Source organism: Schistocerca cancellata, chromosome 1 (assembly GCF_023864275.1).
Source record: "Schistocerca cancellata isolate TAMUIC-IGC-003103 chromosome 1, iqSchCanc2.1, whole genome shotgun sequence".
NCBI classification, from domain to species: Eukaryota; Metazoa; Arthropoda; class Insecta; order Orthoptera; family Acrididae; genus Schistocerca; species Schistocerca cancellata.
Genome location: NC_064626.1, coordinates 759,624,623 through 759,643,473, shown reverse-complemented (window position 1 = coordinate 759,643,473; position 18,851 = coordinate 759,624,623). Strand labels below are relative to the sequence as shown.

The following is an 18,851-nucleotide window of genomic DNA, read 5'->3' as shown; positions in this document are numbered from 1 at the left end:
TCATAGGACCCTTGTTCCTAATAAAACAACGCCACAAGTGTGGGTATAAAACAGACGAACCATGTAACACAAAACAGAAAGAAAGGAAAAGCCACAAGAATGAAGGGAAGGCAACTAACACTAAAAGGAACAAAAGAGGATGAGAAAACAACACAGAGACGCTAGAAACAGAAGAGAGTAAAACATGAAAGCAGATTACAGTGGCTGGCCAACCACGAGAATAAAAAGAGAAAGCCAGCCACTCTGCAACATATAAAAACCTCCACCCTAAAAGCACTAGGGTGGAGGACACAGAGGGACAAAGGACATGCTCTAAAACCTAAATAGAAGTATAAAACCCACTCTTACTGATAAAATGTAAAACTAAAGTTGCTGTGGAGGCATTGTCGCCCAACACCGACGGCAGGGTGCTGTGAAAGTTAAAAGTCTGCCACAGAGCAGCTAAAAGTGGGCAGTCCAGCAAGAGGTGGACGACTGTCATTTGGGAGCCATAGCGACACTGAGGTGGGTCCTCGCGACGGAGTAGGTAACTATGAGTTAGCTACATATGACCAATGCAGAGCCGGCAGAGGACAACTGATTCCCTGCGAGAGACCTGCATGGAAGAGTCCCACACATCCATAGCCTCCTTAATGACATGCAGTTTGTTGTGTGTGCTGTTATGCCATTCCGCCTCCCAAAGCCGGAAAACCCTGCAGTAGCTTCAGAGGCCTATCACCAGAAGAGGTTTCCGCGTCGCCTCTTTCGCCAGCCTGTCGGCAAGTTCATTGCCGGGGATTCTGACGTGTCCCGGGGTACACACATAACACCACGGAATGGCAGGACTAATCCAGGGCATAGATGGACTCCTGAATGGATGCTACCAGAGGGTGGCGAGGGTAGCACTGGTCGATAGCTTGTAGGCTGCTCAATGAGTGAGTACACAGGAGAAATGACTCCCCAGGGCACGAGCAGCTGTACTCAAGAGCACGAGATATGAGTGCCAGCTCTGCAGTGAAAACACAGCAGCCAACTGGCAAGGAGTGCCGCTCAATATGTCCTCCATGAACATATGCGAAGCCTACGTGGCCATCAGCCATTGAGCCGTCGGTGTAAACCACTTCAGAGCCCCAGAACACGTCAACAATAGAGAGGAAGTGACAGCAGAGAGCAGTGGGGTTAACAAAGTCCTTAGGGCCATGCAAAAGGTCCAGACGAAGCTGCGGCTGAGGCACACACCATGGATGCGTACGTGAATGGACCGCAAGTAGAGTTGGTAAAGGGAAGGACTCCAGTTTGGAGAGAAGGGACCGCAAGCGAACCACAATCGTTTGCCTGGATCTAGGCCGCAGATACAGGAAATGGACTGCCGCGCACGGGAAAAGGAGACGGTAATTTGGATGCTCCGGGGAACTATTAATGTGTGCTGCATAACTGGCAAGCAGTTCCGCACGTCTGATATGCAGTGGAGGGACACCAGCCTCCACCAGTACGCTGGTCACTGGACTCGTCCTAAAAGCTCCTGTCACTAATCAAACGCCACAGTGGTGCACAGGTTCGAGTAAATGCAATGCTGAAGGCGCTGCCGAACCATAAACCACACTCCCATAGTCAATTCGGGATTGGACAAGGGCTCTGTAGAGCTGCAGCAGCATACAGCGATCTGCACTCCAATTGGTGTTGCTCAGGCAACAGAGGGCATTGAGGTGCTGCCAGGACCTCTGCTTAAACTGACGAAAATGAGGAAGCCAAGTCAATCGGGCATCGAAAACCAGTCCTAGGAATTGATATGTCTCCACTAGAGTGAGTGGATTGTCATAAAGGTAAAGTGCGGGTTCCGGATGAAAGGTATGATGCCGACAGAAGTGCACGACACATGATGTTGCGGCTGAAAACTGGAAGCTGTGGGCTAGAGCCAATGATTGCACCTTGTGGATGGCTCCCTGGGGGTGCTGCTCCGCAACAACATTACTGGAGCAGCAGTACGAAATGTAGAAGTCATCTGCATCCAGAGAAGGTGAGATGGAGGGCCCGACAGTTGCTGCAAGACCGTTAATGGCCACTAAAAATAGAGACACACTCAATACAGAGTCCTGCGGGACTCCATTCTCCTGGATATGGATGGAACTATGGGAGTCACCAACCTGGACGCGCAAAGTACGGAGCGACAGGAAGTTTTGGATAAAAATCGAGATGGTCTCCAGAGAGCCCACTCATACAATGTGGCAAGGATATGATGTCGCCAAGTCGTGTTGTATGCTTTACGTAAGTCAAAAAAATACGGCAATCAGGTGTTGCCGTCTGGTAAAGGCTGTTCGGATGGCAGACTCGCTGGACACAAGATTATCAGTGGTAGAGTGACCCTGGTGGAAGCCGCCCTGACATGGAGCCAGCAAGCCACATGACTCCAGGAACCAACCCAACTGCCGACATACGATACGTTCCAGCAGCTTACAAAGAATGTTGCTGAGGCTGATTGGCCAATAGCTATCCACATCAAGCGGGTTTTTACAGGGTTTGAGCACCGAAATGATGGTGCTCACCCGCCACTGCGATGGAAAAACGCCATTGCACCAGATCTGGTTGAAGATGACGAGACGATGTCGCTTGTAGTCAGATGAGAGATGTTTAATCATCTGGCTGTGGATGCGATCAGGCCCAGGAGCTGTGTCAGGGCAATGTGCAAGGGCACTGAGGAGCTCCCACTCTGTAAATGGGGCATTATAGGATTCACTGCAGGGTGTAGTGAATGAGAGGATGTTCCCTTCCAGCCACCATTTTAGAGTGCAAAGGCCTCTGATGCAGAGGCTCGAGTGAAGTGCTCGTGCTCAGCAATTGAGTTTGCGCGATTGCGTTGGTACATAACTCACCATTTATGATAACACCAGGGACAGCTATTGGGGCCTGGTACCCGAATAGACGTTTGATCTTTGCCCAGACTTGGAAAGGTGACGTGTGGTACCCAATGGTGGAGACATATCTCTCCTAACACTTCTTCTTCCATTGTTTGATAAGGTAGTGAACACGGGCGCAGAGCTGTTTAAAGGCTATGAGGTGCTTCAGGGAAGGGTGCCGCTTATGTCACTGTAGAGCTCGCCGACGCTCCTTAATTGCTTCAGCGACTTCCAGCAAACACCAAGGGACTGCCTTACACCTTGGGCACCCTAAAGAGTGAGGGATAGCGTTTTCTGATGCAGAACCAATTGTGCTAGTCACCTGCTCGACCATCACAATGATGTTACCATGTGGGAGAGATTCAGTGGCGACAGCAGAAGTGAAAGTTCCCCATTCTGCCTTGTTCAAAGCCCATCTGGGCAAGCGTCCGTGTGCCTGATGCTGGGGCACTGACAGTAAGATAAGGGAATGGTCACTACCACACAGGTCGTCATGTGCTGTCCAGTGGATAGATGAGAGAAGTCCTGGGCTGCAAATTTATAAATCAATTGCTGAGTAACTACCATGAGGCACACTGAAATGTGTGGCGGCCCCAGTATTTAAGAGGCAGAGGTCAAATTGCGACAGTGAAGTTTCAACATCTCTGCCTCAGCCAGTGAGCATGGTACCACCCCACAAGGGGTTATGGGGATTAATATCTCCCAGAAGTAGGAAAGGTTTAGGGAGTTGATCAATCAGTGCAGCTAATACATTCAGGGGTACTGCACCAACTGGAGGAAGATATACATTGCAGACAGTTATTTCCTACGTCATCCTTATTCTGACAGCCACAGCTCCAAGAGGGGTTTGAACAGGCAAATGTTCACTACAGACTGAGTTTAGGGCATAAATACAAACTCCACCTGACACTTGATTATAGTCGCGCCGATTCCTGTAATCTCCCTTACAGCCGCAGAAGGCAGGGGTGGAGAGAACCAGGTTTCCTGGAGGGCAATGCAGGTAGTAGGTGTAAAGCTTAACAGTTGCTGTAGCTCAGCCAGGCGGTGGAAAAAACCGCCGCAATTCCACTGGAGGATGACATCATGAGACTGAGAAGGCATGGAACATTCAAAGAGGCAGTTTACACCTCAAAGTCACCTGCTGCCACTGATTTATTGCCTGACCACTCTATATCCATTGTGTCTGAGGGTCTGGCAAGATCTAGGTCCTCAGCGGACGCCAAAATCTCCACCCCATCCTCAGCCGCAGAGCTTGTAGGTAGCAGTGGTGCGGGTGCCACCGCAATTTCCTTGGTCTTAGGGGTTTTCTTTTTTGATTTCTCTCACTGCTCCTTGGATTTCCCTGGTTGGGAGGACTTTACTGGCTCAGTCTCCGGGACTGAGGATGAGCGTGAAGCCCTACGACCAGCTGCTTTTGGTCTCTTCAGCCACTAGCGGGTGTCATCTTCCGCACCAGAAGAAACCTGGGAAGGGAGTGACCCAAGGGGCCTCTTTCTAGCAAGAGAAGCTGCAAAAGACTTACGCTTCTCCGGCTTAGAAGTGGGGACGGATGTCCCCGATGGTTGGGTGGGGAGGGGGGGGGGGGGGGTTGCTCCCGAAGTAGGTGGTACAGGAGCAACAGGGAGGGAAATGCCCCCCACCATGAAGGGGGCAGGTGTAGTCTTCTGGCTCCAGAGGTGACCTGGGTTGGCGGAGCTGATGGTGCCGGAACTGTTGTAGCGGTGGCATAAGACAATGTCATATGCACTGGATGCAGGCGTTCAAATTTTCTCTTAGCCTCAGTGTAGGTCAGTCTATCCAGGGTCTTGTACTCTATGATTTTCCTTTCTTTCTGGAGAATCCTGTAGTCAGGCGAGCAAGGCGAATGGTGCTCTCTGCAGTTGACACAGATGGGAGGCGGGTCACATGGAGTATTGGGATATGATGGGCATCCACAATCTTGGCATGTGATGCTGGAAGTACAGCAGGAACACATATGGCCAAACTTCCAGCACTTAAAGCACCACATCGGGTGAGGGATATAGGGCTTTACATCACACCAGTAGACCATCACCTCGACCTTCTCGGGCAATCACCCTAAGGCCAAGATAAGGCACCAGTGGCAACCTGATTATCCTTCAGACCCTGGTGGACACGCCAGATGAAACGTACACCTCACTGCTCTAAATTGGCATGCAGCTCATCGTCGGACTGCAAAAGAAGGTCTCTGTGAAATATGATACCCTGGATCATATTTAAGCTCTTATGGTGCGTGACGGTTACAGAAACATTCCCCAGCTTGTCACAAGCGAGTAACTCCCGTGACTGGGCAGAGGATGCTGTGTTGATCAAGACTAGCCCAGATCTAATTTTCGACAAGCCTCCACCTCCTCCAACTTGTCCTCTAAGTGCTGAACAAAAAATTGAGGCTTCATCGTCATGAAAGATTCCCATCAGCTCTCGAACATACAAGGTACTGGGGTGAATTACATCCGCTGCCATCCTTAGCCTGACGTTCCTCCCATGTTGTGACCAGGGAGGGGAACGATTTGGGCTCGTAATTCTGTGCATTTAATTCAGCTCATGACCGCTTAGAGACTGCTGGTGTTTTACCACCATCATCACCAGCAAGAGATGATGGACTATGCTTCATCACATGGCGTCCACCCTGATGCCACTCACTCTGACCAGGGGCCCTCCCCACAGGTGCAGCGAATGCCACCTGGCAGGATGGCCAATGCCAGGAGTCCCGATGCCCCAGGGGGATGGGCATCTACCCCTTGGCATACATGGGGAGTTAACAGCACAGGCATCAGCAAAACGATCCCTGCGTGGTCAGGAGGTTACAAACAACAGGGTACATGTAGGCCCCACCACAACGGACTGGCTACCGTGCTGGATATCAGTTGCAAAGAAGTCCGTGGTCATCGTCGACACAGAAATCGACACTACATAGTGCATGGTGGAAAACGCACCCAGAAAAGTGTCCATGCCCAAAAGATGGAGAATGGGCAGGACTGCAATGCGATGACAAGAAAGTGGGCTAAAGATCTCAATGCACGATGGACACAATGCACCTTGTAAGGCGTCCTTCCCCACTTGGCTCGCTCTTCAGGAAAATTTTGAAGAATGGAGGTCAAACCCAACACGGGGCAGTCACATAAAGGCCAAAACGTGTGAAACACCTTTTAGTTGCCTCATACGACAGGCAGGAATACCTCACGCCTATTCTAGCCCCCGGACCCGCACGGGGGGCCTCTGGAAGAAGGAAGAACTATATGTTTTATGTCTGCAAAACATGTTTTTATGTCATGTTATCTGAATCTTGTACAATCAAATATATATACATTTTTTTATTTCAACAGTTGTTCCTTTGAAATGTTTTGTAGTTTCTACAATAATGTCCTATCCTTGCAGCACTTAACACTTGTATCAGCACTTGAAATGCCAATGGCCTTGCTGCATTGGTAAAACCAGTTCCCACCCGATTGCTGAAGTTAAGTGATGTTGAGCCCTGTTAGTAATTCGATGGGTGGCCATCTGGGTATGTCAGATGCCACTGGCTCAGGTACACACAAGTTGCTGAAGTGGCATCCAATTGAAAAACTGTCATCAGGCTAGTGGATCACACGGCATTATTGTTGGGCCTGATGATCTAACAGTAAACCATGTGCCTGGAAACCGAAAGGTCATGGGATTAAATTCTGGTTGAAAAAGACTGTTCAGTCTCTCTTTTAACCTCTCAAAGATGTGATGAGTCACTAGATTCCATGTTAAACCAGAGCTCTCCTTTGCACAGTTGGATAATTGGATATTAGGGCACACACAAGTTGCTGAAGTGGTATCCAATTGACAGACTTGCATTATACCACTGAGCTACATTAATTATTTAGTGCTTGAATATGATGAGCTTATGCTGTTTGGAAATAATTTAAAATTTCTACATAACCATCCAATGTTATGCCTGAGATACCTACAATCATATACGTTATTAGTGATCCTCCCTAAAGTGCTTTAATGGTATGAGGGTTTTTCAATACCTCAGATACTAACATTATGACAAATTACCTTTCTGTTCATGAAGGATCTCATCCCATCAGTCTGTCCTCTTATAAGCCCACTATGTTTCAGTACACTAAAGTAATGTGTTTTGGCTTGCTTGCCACTCTCAGCATCTAGGATAGTGGCAGTTTGCAGAATATGCCATACAATATAGTGCAGAATAGAGATTTTACGTTCCTGTTCAATAGTCAAAAATGTTAATGGTGCGAACTCTGCAGGGCTAGGATAAGGCCTTTTCAGCTGTACCAAAGATCTTCAAACAGTAATCACTTTCTACCAGATTAACAATACAATTCAACACTCACTATTCTACAAGAGGCCTCACACTTTCCACTCTTAATATGAGGATTCATACAAAGAATGGATGATAAACTGTAGTAATATATGTGTAATACACTGTTGTCCTCCTCTCTGAATAAGTTTATAGTTGATACTACAGTAAAATGATTGGTTATTACTTCATTTTAAAATAACATTGCAGTGCAGAGCAACTCATAAAGCTAAATGTGAAACGTAATCTTGAAAGGATCGTACGGTTCTAATAAAGTACTTCATGACAAATCACATGATTAAAAAACTCATGTAATTATGATTGAAATAATCACCAATAAATTTCAGAGTGAATGCAGTTATGAAAGACAATAAAAAACAGTGAAGTCAATTCTAGTTGCTGATGCTATCATGAACAACATGCTGGAATACCATAAACTTTTGTTAATACCTAATCTTGTCAAAAAAAAAGTCATGATTTTACATTCTGCTGTGTGTTTCAGCCAAGAGAGAGAGGGTTGGGGCATGCACAAAATGAATCTTGTCTCCTTACCATTTCTTTAATACTGTTCTTAGATCTGATATTTCCTTGAAAGATACTGAAATCCGCAAGTACTTGTCCATTTTTAATATCATGCAGCCATCTCTCATTTAAACAGCTTTTCATGCTGTCAAACTGCTGGAGGTCAATGATTGCCACTGGTACACGGGGTTGTGGTGACAGAACTCTCAATAGCCTGATAAGACGTCTACAAGATTTGTCGGTGCCTTCCACAATATTTGAAAGTAAGAACAGTATTCCGTTAGTTCCTCTATAATTTGCTTCAGTAGGTACTGAACCTTGAGTGGGTGCAACACCAGTAATCCTCTGAACACAAATCCCCAGTACTGTATGGAGAGGAGTTCTTGCTTCAGTTTTCATTAGTACATCTGACTGCAATGAAAAAGATGAAGTTAGTTCTCTTACATACAAACTTAAAATAAGGTATGATGACCAAAATAAACAATTAACATAAAAGATAATTGTTACAATGATAGTCACATTTTTTATTTGTCTTCTCAGTAACAGGGAGCAGTGTAATGTGGTAATCATCGTAATGTTCAGCACTAAAACACAACTTTACTGGCCTGCCAAGTATGTAAATCTAAGGGAATTTTATGACTAAGAAATGGGTAATGACCCAAACAGGAAATTCCATGCCACAGATTTAGATGAGCCATACTAGTTCAGTTACATCCAGCTGCCACTCTCTAGTCATAGCTAGATTCAATTTTGAAAGGTCATTCCCCTAAAGTGACAAGACTACCATTTCTACAACTGTGATAAGCTATAAAATGAATGAAATATTTAGAATTACCTCTGGAAACCATTTCCTCATTTTTGCTCAAGTAGTCATTGTCTTACTGGCAAAGACTGACATTGAATGCAAATATCTTTTTTTGTAAGGAGATGGACATTGGGGGGAGGGGGGGGGGGGGAGGGGGGGGAGAAAAGAAAAGGGGGGGGGAATGAGAGAGGGTAGAACGGTAGGAGAGGGAGGGAGAGGGAAACAGAGGGAGGGAGGGAGGGAGGGAGGGAGAGAGAGAGAGAGAGAGAGAGAGAGAGAGAGAGAGAGAGAGAGAGAGAGAGAGAGTGCTGATCCAATAACTTTACAGTACCATATAATTGTAGAACTACATACACTTTCCTCTTTCCCTCTCCTTCCCTCTTTCCTGACGAAGCAACCGTTGGTTGCAAAAGCTTGAATTTTGTGTGTGTGTTTGTGTGTCTATCAACATGCCAACGCTTTCAATTTTCAAGCTGAAATAAAATATAAAAAATCAATGCAAGCAAGTATTGCGGTGAAATTTAAAAATATTGAGTCACTCAAGTAGATTAATAATTTGAACAAGTAGTTTATTTCTACTTTTCCACTAATAGTCTTCAATATATTGACTAAACACATAAAATGCAGCCTGAGGTGCTTTTACATAAGGGCGGCTGTTAATAACTGATGCGACAACACTTCACTATAAAATTCATATGTCGTGACCACGGCACTCAACAGTCTGTTCACAGTTCACGACATACACTTTGTCCGCTGTCCTAACCCAATATACCGCGCTCAACTTGATCATTTTTGAATGTTGCTACATACATATTTGTCCCCGATCATGTATACCAATCCAATACTACCCCCAGATGGGTGGCACGTCTGGCTCTTAGCGTCGTTCAAGCTCCACTGTCATCAAAGATGGCCAACTTATGCATCCTCGAAATGACTGCCTAAATCAAAACAATGGTCAACAAAAAGAATTACGAATATTCTAAAACTGAACACAGAAACCCATATGATACATTGAAAAACGTAGAAAAATTCTGAGCAATGACAATTTAAGGTCCAATTTTCTGTTCCTGCAACCGATTTTTCACAAATAACGTTCTTGCAGCATGATACTGCTTTTCCCAGATTACTGTTACTACACATAAATAAACAAATAAAAAATGAAAGTGCTGGCAGGTCGACAGACACACAAACGAACACAAACATACACACAAAATTCAAGCTTTCGCAACAAACTATTGCCTCATCAGGAAAGAGGGAAGGAGAGGGAAAGACGAAAGGATGTGGGTTTTAAGGGAGAGGGTAAGGAGTCATTCCAGTCCCGGGAGCGGAAAGACTTACCTTGGGGAAAAAAGGACGGTTACACACTCGCACACACACACACACACATATCCATCCACACATATACAGACACAAGCAGACATATTTGAATATGTCTGCTTTAAATATGTCTGCTTGTGTCTGTATATGTGTGGATGGATATGTGTGTGTGTGCGAGTGTGTAACCGTCCTTTTTTCCCCCAAGGTAAGTCTTTCCGCTCCCGGGACTGGAATGACTCCTTACCCTCTCCCTTAAAACCCACATCCTTTCGTCTTTCCCTCTCCTTCCCTCTTTCCTGATGAGGCAACAGTTTGTTGCGAAAGCTTGAATTTTGTGTGTATGTTTGTGTTCGTTTGTGTGTCTGTCGACCTGCCAGCACTCTCATTTGGTAAGTCACATCATCTTTGTTTTAGATATATTTTTCCTTCGTGGAATGTTTCCTTCTATTATAAACAAATAAAAATACATACTTAATAACTCATCTACCTCTTTAAATTTTAGAACGCTGCTGCTAGTTTCATATCTATAAATTTATTTATTTCCAGAAACATAGTTTCCCTCAGTCGAGTCCCATATTCCAACGTCTCATTCAAACATGGTACATATTCAGCTAAATCGGCTATGATTGCATGTGGCTCTACTAGCCGCATCCGTAAACTCTTTGTTGGTATTAATCGGCCACAGCATTGCCGAGATATTAGCTTTTGAATTTTCCTAAAATTTACAATTTTTAAGATAATAACTTTTACACTATTATATATTTCTGTGGCGCATCTAGATAATTTAGTTTTACATATTTTTCTGTCCATGAGTGCCAACTCGCACCTTCGAATCACTCTTACTTCTGTTTTTATCAATTTTTCTCTGGCATATAAATTTCTCCAAGCGCACAAACATGGCCATATGTGCCCCTGCCAAGCATCTGCTCAGGTTTTTCCAAGGTCGCATAAATGTTAGCTGCTCGCCACGGCCCTATAGCAACCACCAGCCACGTGCTCTGCAGCAAAAAACTGCTGCTCTAATTTCCCGCCACAGCTTGTACGCTCACAATTATCCCCACTTGCTACACCATACATGCAGTTCACGCTGTCGCAAGTAGCACCAAACCCAATCTGCACCCTCAGAAATGAAAAAAATACACAAAATAAACTACATACGATAGCAGAAAAATCGACATGAACAAGTACCTAAATTATCTTATCTGGCAGCACTTCCTACCCTAACTTAACTAAACTTATGCTAAATACATTTACTCATCAGCATTTCCATGATGCCTATATGACTGGCCAAAGGTTGTGCATAACAAAACATAAACGAATTGAAGGTGGACCAGCAATTTTTCTTAAAGTCCTCTAAATATTGTCCTTTTTTTCAATCTTTTTATTTTGATGCACCGTATTTCTTAGTAGAAATTACGCAGCACATACAGTAAGCGCTAGATCTTTTGTTGTCTTCTGTGGTGTGCCTCTGACCTGCATCAGTGCTGCAACTCAGACCTCGGGTGCCATTTCTCAAGTTCTCCTGCCAGTCATCTAACCCAGTTCTACTAGGAACAAACAAAAAAAACTACAAGAACTTGTCTAGCTTGAAGGGGGAAACCAGAAGGGACATGTCTGGCCTGTTAGATGGCGCTGCCATAGGTCAAACGGATATCAACTGCGTTTTTTTAAAATAGGAACCCCCATTTTTTATTACATATTCGTGCACTACGTATTGAAATATGAATGTTTTAGTTGAACCACTTTTTTCGCTTTGTGATAGATGGCACTGTAACAGTCACAAACCTATGACTCACAATTTTAGACAAACAGTTGGTAACAGGTAGATTTTTTAAATTAAAACACAGAATGTAGGTATGTTTGAACATTTTATTTCAGTTGTTCCAATGTGATACATGTACCTTTGTGAACTTACCATTTCTGAAAACGCATGCTGTTATAGCTTGATTACCTGCAAATACCACATTAATGAAATAAACACTCAAAATGCGGCTCACTCTGAAGATGGCTGAGCGTTATACAGCCGAAATATTTGAAGAAGAAGGAGATTTATTGCGGCTGCACACCCGAAACTTAATGGAACACTCAAAATGATGTACGTCAACCTCAATGCATTTGGCAATACGTGTAACGCCATTCCTCTCAACAGCGAGTAGTTCGCCTTCAGTAACGTTCGCACATGCATTGACAATGTGCTGACGTATGTTGTCAGGCGTTGTCGGTGGATCACGATAGCAAATATCCTTCAACTTTCCCCACAGAGAGAAATCTGGGGACGTCAGATCCTGTGAACGTGCGGGCCATGGTATGGTGCTTCGACGACCAATCCACCCGTCATGAAATATGCTATTCAATACCACTTCAACCGCAAGCGAGCTATGAGCCAGACATCCATCATGTTGGAAGTACATCACCATTCTGTCATGCAGTGAAACCTCGTGTAGTAACATCGGTAGAACATTACATAGGAAATCAGCATACATTGCACCATTTAGATTGCCATCGATAAAATAGGGGCCAATTATCCTTCCTTCCATAATGCCGCAGCATACATTAAGCCGCGAAGGTCGCTGATGTTCCACTTGTCGCAGCCATTGTGGACTTTCCATTGCCCAATAGTGCATATTATGCCGGTTTACATTACCACTGTTGGTGAATGACGCTTCGTCGCTAAATAGAACGTGTGCATAAAATCTGTCGTTGTCCCATAATTTCTCTTGTGCCCAGTGGCAGAACTGTACACAACATTCAAAGTCGTCGCCATGCAATTCCTGGTGCATGCAAATATGATACGGGTGCAATTGATGTTTATGTAACATTCTCAACAACGACGTTTCTGAGATTCCCGATTCTCGCGCAATTTGTCTGCTACTGATGTGTGGATTAGCCGCGACAGCAGCTAAAACACCTACTTGGGCTTCATCATTTGTTGCAGGTCGTGGTTGACATTTCACATGTGGCTGAACACTTCCTATTTCCTTAAATAACATAACTATCCAGCGAACAGTCCGGATTCTTGGATGATGTCGTCCAGGACACCAAGCAGCATACATAGCACACGCCCATTGGGCATTTTGATCACAACAGCCACACATCAACATGATATCGACCTTTTCCGCAATTGGTAAACTGTCCATTTTAACACGGGTAATGTGTCAAGAAGCAAATACCGTCCGCACTGGCGGAATGTTACGTGATACCATGTACTCATATGTTTGTGACTGTTACAGCGCCACCTATCACAAAGAGAAAAACGTGGTCCAACTAAAACATTCATATTTCTTTATGTACTACACGAATGTGTAATAAAAAATGGGGGTTCCTATTTTAAAAAATGCAGTTGATGTCCGTTTGACCTATGGCAGCGCTATCTGGTTTCCCCCTTCAAGCTGGGCGAGTTTCGTTCTTTGTAGTTTTTTCGTTTTATGCTTATTTCGTGAGATATTTGGCCCGGTCACTATCAATGTATAAAATACCCCATGGTAAAACATAATCCAAAAATCAGCCTATATTCCTCTGACACTAGGTAATGCTAAACATACAAACAAAAATAAAAACACATTATATCGCCTCCCCAAATCTAAACATTTCTTCAATGAATACAAGAACGTATTATATGTGTACCATTCAATTCCATATTCTCATCAGTCAATCTCATGCTGTTTAACTATCTCCACCCCCACACACACCAAAAAAAATTGGTGTGTGACCAAATCACAATCATCACTCATGAAAAATTGAATCAATATTCGTATCATTATAAACAATAAGAAAAATGCCACTAAATGTCCATCTCCGACATTCACATCCCATGACATACTGTACACTGACTAAAACTGTTGTAGCCTGTATCACTAGTCATTATGAGAGAATTATCTGTGTTAACCAGCTGTTCCACAACTTCATACTTTTACCAAGATAAACATGAAAACCACTAGGCCATCCAGAAAATTCTTAAAACTAAACACATATGTAAATAGCATATAGCAAGGAGTCCCTTGAAGAAGAAAAAAGAAAAAGAAAAAACTTAGCTAACATATACATGATAAATTATCCTCTAACTGCCTCCCCCTCTGCCACAGCTACAGGGTATTGCCTGACCTCAAAGGGTTAATGTGGATTCACTTTGAGTGGATACTCAAAATCAGTCACTTTCACTGTTTTTTCAGAAAACACATATTTGTTTTTACTCAATTTTTTATATAATTCTGCCATCTCATCCTCAGAAATCCCCTCTGTACCATTTACTTTACTCCTTATCTCTTTCTCGGTCTCCATCTCATCCATTTAGCACTGTGCTACATGCAAACAAGCCACCAATTTTTCATCATTGAGTGCATTTTTTAATTTAACCCTTTTCCTTCCCTCAACACTATTCAGTTCCACCACCTGGTCCTTACAATCTACATACGCCTCATATTTACTCAGGAAATCAATCCCCAACACCAGATTCATACTTAAATTTGTGACCACCAAAAATGAGTGACTAAATACTTCACCTCCAATGTTTACATCTAGAACTACCTCCTTTACTGAAAGTTCCTGTAGCATTTTTAATTCTCAGCCCCGTCACTGGAAATTCCATTGTTTCCCTGCTCATAATATGATCACAAAAGCTCTCTGCCACCCCAGACACAGAACTTCCAGTATCCACCAAAACAGTTTCACAGACCCCTGCCACATCAAAAGTTGTTATTGGCTGCACCTTTTCAATAAAATCATGCTTCAATTCTGTTTCGGCTTGAATAATGTCTATTCCATGAACACTTTATCAAGCTGAACAGAGTCCAGAGTTCACAAAAGGTTTACAGGTTATTTCATGTTTAACAGCTTCATGAAGGCTGGGATATCAGAGGTACTGAAAAATCTTCAGCATAAATAACAAAAAAGGTTCTTTCATAAGAGAATTATTACCTTCAGATGCTAAACATACAAAGGAAGGACAAAGGATACATATGACTAACGAGAAATTACAAGGGTCCTTATACAAAAGTCTGTTACTATTTCCTGCATTTCTCTCTTTCTCCTTTCTTTGCAACCTGAAGAAGTGCCTCTGATATGAAAGTCAGGCTTAATGTGTGTTTATTACTATCAGTTGAAATCTAAAGCTACATTCAAAAATTACAATAGTTTCTCTCCTTTGTTATTAGAATGTTTTTCTCAATTTAAGTTATGATATTTTAATATCCAATGATGTTATGAGATTTAAGAAAAGTTGATGTAGGAGCTGGAATAGTCTGGTCAAATAAAAGCCTTGGCATACCATTAGGTAAGGAGTTGTAAAGTTGTACTCACTTCTAACAGATGAACGTCATCATCAGATAACAAAGTTTTGTGGAACAGCTGATCTGTCCAATTTACAAGTAAGTCTGAATAATGAGGAGACTCTTCAGTATCAGGAATGGAGACCATCATTTTCCAAAATACATCTGAAAAGTCTTGTTCTATTTCTCTTAGACGTTTAGTAAGATCTTCTTCAACTATTTTATTAACTTCCAAAACACCAATATCTGGAAGTGGAGGGATTTGCACTGCAAGAAAAGAATTAAGAAATTATTTAATTCTATAATTTCTGAAACTGAATAATAAGATAAAGGAAATATTACAACTATGAAGAGATATAATCACAATGCCAAACATAAGACAGAAGTTTCATATAATGTGTAACAATTATTCTGTAAGAAACAAATGAGGGAAAAAATGTCATATCCACTCATTTTCTGATCATGAACTTAGTTGCTATGAGCAAACAAAGATTTAACGTTTAATTTACCTCCTCACAAAATACTTCAGAACCTTTACCTGAATATTACATACATACTTAACAATTGGCAGACAAAGAGGACTCACAGAATGGTTTGAAAACAGAAGCTTGCTGAGAAAACAACCTCTGTGATTGCAAATCATATTCTTTTGAAATTCCATGGACTTCTAACAGATCTGCCTGCTCTTGAAGATTCAAATTGGATGGCTGGAATGAAAAAGATCTCAAGAACTCTCTCCTCTTACTCATCTTGTGTGCTCTCCATCTCCATTTATTTAAATAGTACAGCAATTTTCTGTTAGCAATGTTATGCGAGATTTCCTGCAAGCGTTGTTTCCTATAAAAATGAGAAAAAGAAATTATCATAGCACTTCAAGTAACTTTTTATCAGGCAGATATTTTCTTGACAGTATTAAGAGAAAGGATAGAATGTATTCTGTTTGGAGTGTCCAGAGCTGGTGGCCATGTGTGTGGCTGATGTGTGCCTACTTGTGTGGATGGTTGTGCATTGTTCTTTCTTGAAGAAGGTTTTGGCTGAAAGGGGTGAAGTATGGGAAAACAAGATGAAACCTAAGGCAGTAGGCCAACTGAAATTGATGTGAAAATACAATGAGATCAAAGAGAAAATAAATAAAAAGATTATAACGTGGGCTGCAGGTCTGTGGGTGGATAAGTGTGAAGAAAGAGGACAGCGGATTAGACTAGATTAGGTGAAGTTAGTATGTGCAAACTGGAATAAGATAGGAGAAGAAGAGAGGGGTGGGGTAGGGTTGGTAGAATGAGGTACAAGTTCATGTGGCCGGGGAGATACAGGAAACAACAAATGAAAATACATGAGAACTGACACAGGAACAGTGACCAATGTGAAGGTCTAAGATTAACGATATTCACATGAGTAATGTGGGACAAACGATGCAGCACCAACAATCTGTGCCATCTTGTTGCCATCTGTTGTGTGCTTTGGGTTTGGCTGAAAGCTTATATGAAACGGTCTTTTTTCATGCCTGTCCACTAGTCACTGTGTCAGCTTTATGGTGAGAAGCAATTTATTCTTTTCAGGATATTTACTTCGACCAAATCAAATCAATGGACATGAATCTCTTTTTTCAGGGTGCTAAAAATATGGAAATCACATGGGGAGAGATTGGGACTTAACAAAGAATGTGTAAGGGCTTCCTAGACCAAGTTCTGCAACTTCTGCAACACAGTCAAAACAATCTTGGGAACACGTGGGCCTGCCAAATGGGAGTCACGGCGTACTCCTATAATACAAGCTACTGGGAGGGCATTGTATGGGAGAGATCTGTAGAACCACTAAATTTCAGACATTTCATCAGCTAAGGAATGTCTGTGATACCTTCATCATGTTCTGCAGAAATGCAGACAGCAGCGTGGAACTTTTGGCGAGCAGTTTAAGAGAAGCCAACCTTAAAAAAAAAAATGTTCAATAATGACCTTGTAACAATTTTGATCAATGAACTCATATCACATACCGCCATGGATAAGGACCATGGAAAACTCTAAGCTACTGCAATGACATTCATTAGAACCATAAGTAATAAGACTTCGACTAAAAATGAAATAAATGAGAATGAAGCTGGCATCAAAACATCAATCACTGGTGTTAACAGACTGCAGTGGCGTCATCATTTGATGACAATGGAGAAAAATGTAAAACATCAAAAAAAAATACTTCAGTGCAGGAATAACAGCAAAACAGCCAATGGGAACATAAAGAAAAATGTGGTTATACACAAATGGACTGAAAACCATACAAAGACAGGAAACAATGGTGAGCACTTGTGCACAAAATGTGAATTGAACTTATGAAATTATTATCAAGATTGCCGCATTTCCTGTTTCCTCTAATTTTCTGAAAAGTGTTGTTATAGGTTTCAAACACTTCTGTTGTGTGTCGCTGCTGAACTATATGCTCTAGACAAGTATAGAGTGTGAGGTGTGAATCTCCTTGTGTGTGTACGTGTGTGTGTGTGTGTGTGTGTGTGTGTGTGTGTGTTTGTTCTCTTTATAAGACAGACAACATACCTTGCATTATCCATTGTTGTTTCAACAAGCAGTTCTATTTCATCATCCAGAATAGAATAGAAAATTTCTTCATATATGATTTCCTTAGCAAGCGTGTAAACAATGTCCCTGATAAGCTCAGTTCCAACTTCATAGATAAGCTCATCCAAGAACTGAAAACGAAATGGTTAAGAGAAAGGATGCACAACATGGGAAGACAAGGACGATAAGTGAAGATAATTTTCTCCCAAATACATTATTTCTGAAACAAAGTTTCCTACTCAATATACAGTAGTCATTTTCTTATCTAAGTGTTCCAGATACAAGTGAAAATCACCTAAAAAGCACAGTGGCAAAAACAACAAGCACAACCACTAGTAAACTCTATGAAAGATTTTATCTTCCTATCAACAGCAACAGTACAAATCTGATTATCTGACAAAAATTGCAACTGTCTTGTTTGGTACTTACATTACACTAAACAGTATTTCTGTGTTGTTCTGGCATTAATAATACTAAATTTCAAAAGTTACCATGAAATAGCATGTGGAAATTGTGCTTAAGTATATAAAGCAAAATTATCTCATGTTGAGAAATCAGAAGGAGCAATCAGTTTTACTTGGTAAAAACTTCCTAATGCCAAGATCACATAAGTACTTCTTTATTTACAAAACTGATTCTGACAGACTTTGCTGTCAACTCTGAGTCTTCAAGTAAAATCAAACTCAATGTCCACCAAAGAACAGTAGTTACGATATTTCATAAATTTTGCACATTCTGGATTTGCAGAACTTGGACAAATATTTTCTTTTCATTATTTTAAACTTGCCAACTTAAAATATGGTACTTTTTTCTTTCAGTGTACAAGGATGGTTTGAAACGTTCTTGGAACAGAATAGAAAAAAGTACTTACATCACTGAAACTTTTTTTTTATTTTTCAATGTAGTCTCCTTGTAAATTAATGCACTCGGTTCCATGATGTTCCAGTGCCTTGATCCCATCTCAAAAAGGAGTTTCCTCCATGCCTGCAAAATAGTTGTCAACTCCGATTATCAATTCTTCGTTTGAAGTGAATCTTCATCCACCAAGAAAAATTTTCAGTTTTGGGAAGAGATGGAAGTCTGATGGAGCCATATCAGGTGAATAAGCCAAGTGTGGCAAAATTCATATCTTAGTTCATGCAATTTTGCCATGGTGACGGCACATGTGTGCGGCCTCACATTGTTTTGATG

At 42.2% G+C, this 18,851-nt stretch overlaps 1 protein-coding gene across 3 annotated transcripts in view; it reads right to left on the bottom strand.

The window, feature by feature from the left end:
- Positions 1–18,851, bottom strand: part of LOC126186300 (germinal-center associated nuclear protein) — a 304,544-nt gene that overhangs the window by 110,686 nt on the left and 175,007 nt on the right. For all 3 annotated transcript variants that reach the window (XR_007537424.1, XM_049928199.1, XM_049928198.1), the window contains exons 15-18: positions 17,640–17,791; positions 15,680–15,930; positions 15,125–15,360; positions 7,738–8,118 (exon numbers count right to left, since the gene is read on the bottom strand). Coding sequence is in view for 2 of the 3 variants with exons in the window: in XM_049928199.1 (XP_049784156.1) it covers positions 7,738–8,118; positions 15,125–15,360; positions 15,680–15,930; positions 17,640–17,791 (1,020 nt within the window). In the remaining variant the exon portion in view is untranslated. The remainder of the gene's footprint in view (positions 1–7,737; positions 8,119–15,124; positions 15,361–15,679; positions 15,931–17,639; positions 17,792–18,851) is intronic.